The 4057-nt window shown below is 58.1% G+C and overlaps 1 gene segment (V, D, J or C); it reads left to right on the top strand.

Annotated features, from left to right (window-relative positions):
- LOC106001643 overlaps window positions 1-4057 on the top strand; it is an 86178-nt gene that overhangs the window by 49264 nt on the left and 32857 nt on the right. The window contains 1 exon segment of the C gene segment in view: window positions 2313-2359. Coding sequence covers window positions 2313-2359 — 47 coding nt within the window.

Below are 4057 nucleotides of genomic sequence, written 5' to 3'. Positions count from 1 at the left end.
GGTGAGGACATCATCAGGACTGATTATGAAGCACTGGGGGCCCTGACCTCCGACCTTTAACAGTTCTACACATGGTGGCAGGAAGAAATGGGGAGGACGAGTATCTAGTCTGAGAACCCTCTGAATGTCAGATCCTCACGTGGACCTTCAGGATGTGCCACACTTGGAGAGGACCAGGCCTCAGAAGGCAGACAGAGTCTGCAGTGTGGGAGCTCCAGAATGTGTGCAGTCCGGGATGCATGCAGACCAGATGGGGGCTGGGCAAAGCACACCCTGCCCCAGTCCGGAACTGAGGCGCTAACTGCGGAAGCAAGCACTTCCTGAAGGGGCAAGGCAGTCCTACCCTCTCAAATGATAAATTTTAACAGCCCCAAATAGATGACAGGAGGAAGAGACTGCAAGGGGTTCTGTTTGATCCTAAATCAAAGGGAACGTGGGACAGCAGTGTTGCACCACAGTGGAGGTTACAGAACATAGCCTCAGGGTAGGTCTCCAGGGATCCTGCAGAGTCTCGGGATAACAGGTCAGGGATCCTGCAGAGTCTGGGGATAGCACGCCAGGGATCCTGCAGAGTCTCGGGGTAACATGCCAGGGATCCTGCAGAGTCTCAGGGTAGGTCTCCAGGGATCCTGCAGAGTCTCGGGATCGCACGCCAGGGATCCTGCAGAGTCTCGGGATCGCACGCCAGGGATCCTGCAGAGTCTCGGGGTAACATGCCAGGGATCCTGCAGAGACTCCAGATTGGACTCCAGTGATCCTGCAGTCTTGGGATAGCACGCCAGTGATCCTGCAGTCTCAGTATCAGACTCCAGGGTTCCCCTAGAATGGATCTGCAGGCTGTCCCATGGCCTGGAATTTACTTCCCGTCTCCCACAGACATTTCAGCATGTCGTCGCCCACCTCCTCCCTGAGCAGCACTTCCGGGAGTACCCTGCCTCCTCCCTCAGTGGCCCATGTGTCAGTTCCCGGGCCATTCTTACACCTGACCTCTATGCCTCCTCAACTCCCTAAAATTCCACTCCTGCTTCACTAAGGGGCCTAGCCTGGCCCAAGGTCTTATAAGTAGTGCATAGAGCCTTCTCTCTCCCTGAGGACCACGCAAGGTCAGGTGAGGACAGCCTGTGCCGGTCTGACCACTTAGCCCCCCACTTGCACCCATCCACGGCAGAGCTCAGACTCCTCCCGAAGGCCTAGACGCTCCAGAGAGACAGATAAGGACACAGCCATCCCCAGAAGCAGGCGACCCAGCACTAAGGCAGCCGCCATCATCATCGTGGAGGACACTGAGCAGGAAGAGTGCCTGGAGCCCCAGGGCTCACCGCAGGGATGCCCACCTCTGGTGCCTGGGTCATCACCACCCAGGAGAGGCACCACACCACCACCAGGGCAGGCCTTTTCCAGCTGACACTCCAGGTGAGTGAAAGACAGGGGGTGCAAGCTGCCTCATATCCACTCTAATTCCTAAAAGTGAGAGATTCTGGGCAACTTCCTGCATGAGTGATCTTCTCTAGGACTGTGGTTGGCTCCCGACTGGGCAACTGGGATGGGAGGAGCCAGGAGCTCTGGCTGACAGGAGGTTTTGGCTGAGCAAGGAACCACAGTGCTAACTGGAACCACAGTGATGGACAGTTCTACAAAAACCCAGCTCAAAAGCCTGCAGAGCTTGACAGATCTGAAGAAATCAGGGCAGAAGAGACTTTGTCCATCTTGGAGGGTGAGAGGAGCTTTCCTGGGGGACAGAAGGCCAGCCAGAAAAGAGTGGCATGGACGGGGCCTGGAGCCCTGAAATCAATATCAGAGGGGTGAGGCAGGGGTCCTGTAGCCCACAGCCTGCTGGGAACCCTGAGGCAGGTGTCAGGATCTGAGGCAGGTGGAGTTTGCCAGGGCTGTGGGTGGGTGTGGCCACATCTTCAAGCAGAGAGCAGACTCTCAAGGGGTCTTGGAGACCATGGCTTTGGTATTCTATGGCCTCAAGTACAGGGCTAGCTCACTGTGTCTATGATTACTTTGACCAGTGGGGCCAGGGCACCCTGGTCACCGTCTCCTCAGGTAAGCTGGTTTTCTTTCTGCCTCTGTCTGGAACTGGGAAAGACCGTGCCACGGGTCCGTTTTGTGTAGAGCTGTCTGGGACTCACGGGGGTCTCTGGGCTGTGGGTTCTGCGTCCTGCCGATGGCTTTTCTGAGGCGTGGGGCTGGAGAACAGGGAAAGCTGAGGGCCACCCTGGGCTGTGGTAACCAGGGGAGGCAGGCCAGCCAGGCTCCTGGGGAGTCAGGTTTTTGTAGATGTCCTAAAGGGGTCTGAGGCAGTGTGACTACTTTGCTTACTGGGGCTCCGGAACCCTGGTCACCGTCTCCTCAGGTGAGTCCTACATCTGAGAAGTGTTGGGAGGAAGGGTGGGGAGTTTATGAACAGGGCCAGCAGGAAAGTAGATACTGTGTTACTGGTACTTGGATTTCTGGGGCCAGGGCACCCTGGTCACCGTCTCCTCAGGTAAGCTGGTTTTCTTTCTGCCTCTGTCTGGAACTGGGAAAGACCATGCCACGGGTCCGTTGTTTTGCCTAGAGCCGTCTCGGGGTCACCGTGGTCTCTGGGGCTGTGGGCTCTGCGTCCTGCCGATGGCTTTTCTGAGGGACAGGACGGGGGGAACTGAGGGCCACCCTGGGCTGTGGTAACCAGGGGAGGCAGGCCAGCCGGGCTCCTGGGGAGTCAGGTTTTTGTAGATGCCCTAAAGGGGTCTGAGGCAGTGTGACTACTTTGAATACTGGGGCCAGGGCACCCTGGTCACCGTCTCCTCAGGTGAGTCCTTTCAGCCCCTCTCCTCTACTTACTTTGGAGAAGTTTGCACTATTTGGAAGGGAGGGAAAGTGAGTGTGTCTGAATCTCAGGTCGGTGTGGACAAGGCAGCCTGGGGTCCGGGAAGAGGGGTCTCAGACTCCACAGACAGATGCCTTCTACTTGTGGATTCTGCCGCCGGGACCCCACCACGGGTCCAGGCTCTCCTTGGCCACCAGGGTCCCCGGTCCCTGCTGTCCCCGGTCCTCACGGGGCTCCTGTCCAGAGGACCCGGGAAGGCCCCTGTTCTCACCAAGTGCCCTTCCATGGTTGATTGCCTGGGATGGGACCCTGGTCTCCTTTTCCTCTAGTGGGTCCTGCCTTTTTCTTAGTTTAACTGCACTTGAGATCCAGATCATTTGGGGGACTCAGAAAGGGAGCTAGTGAGAGGGTCCCCACAAACGGGCCTGCAGATCCCAGCTGGGCCGGGGAGCCCAGGACGGTTCTCTTCACTGGCCGTGGGGTGGCCCCCTCCTCTCGGGCCAGCCTGGGACGGCTGCGGCCAGCTGGACCTGCCCCCGTTCAGGGACGGCTACGCTCCTGGGCGAACTGGGGACTTACTCATTGGAAGTCACACTTTCCAGGCCAGTGGCAGTTTGGCTTCTGAGAGTCTAGACTGGAAATTTTGGTGGCTCCAGCCGCGTCTGGCCAGTGGGAGCAAGAGCCATCTAGGATAATAACCTGAACTGTCAGCTCTGATGTGGTGTCTGAGACCAGTTGGAGTGTGGGTGGCAGGGGCCGTGGCAGTAAAGCACCCAGGTTTATGTAGGATGTGGATGGGAACTCCACCATTGTGATAACGCCTTAGATATCTGGGGTCCGGGGACCCAAGTCACCGTCTCCTCAGGTAAGAACTGCCTCTCTGGGGCCTTCATCTTCTGCCTGTGGGGTTTGCTGAGCATCACAGAGCGGTCCTCGGGACGTGTCCCCAGAGGGACCCAGGCAGGCTGGGCAGGGACAGCCAGGGGCTGGAGCGTCTCTGGGCTCTGAGAGCCTCCTTGGGTTTTCTGATGCTTTTTGAAAGCTGGACTAAGGACAGGCACCTCTGCTGGTGTGGCTCCAGGGACAGACATGATGCTAAGCCGGTCCCAGTGACCGGAGGGTAACCGCGACTGTTGGGCGACTCCGCTTGGGAGTCGCCCGCTGGTGACAGCATCTGTGGGGCATGGTAGCCAGGCCGACGCTCCGGGGTGGAAGGCTTTCTTCCACACAGCAAGGGATGTG

This window comes from Dipodomys ordii, unplaced genomic scaffold, assembly GCF_000151885.1.
Source record: "Dipodomys ordii isolate 6190 unplaced genomic scaffold, Dord_2.0 Scaffold337, whole genome shotgun sequence".
NCBI classification, from domain to species: domain Eukaryota; kingdom Metazoa; phylum Chordata; class Mammalia; order Rodentia; family Heteromyidae; genus Dipodomys; species Dipodomys ordii.
Note: the sequence above shows the minus strand (reverse complement) of the source record. Positions and strands in the feature narration are given on the sequence as shown.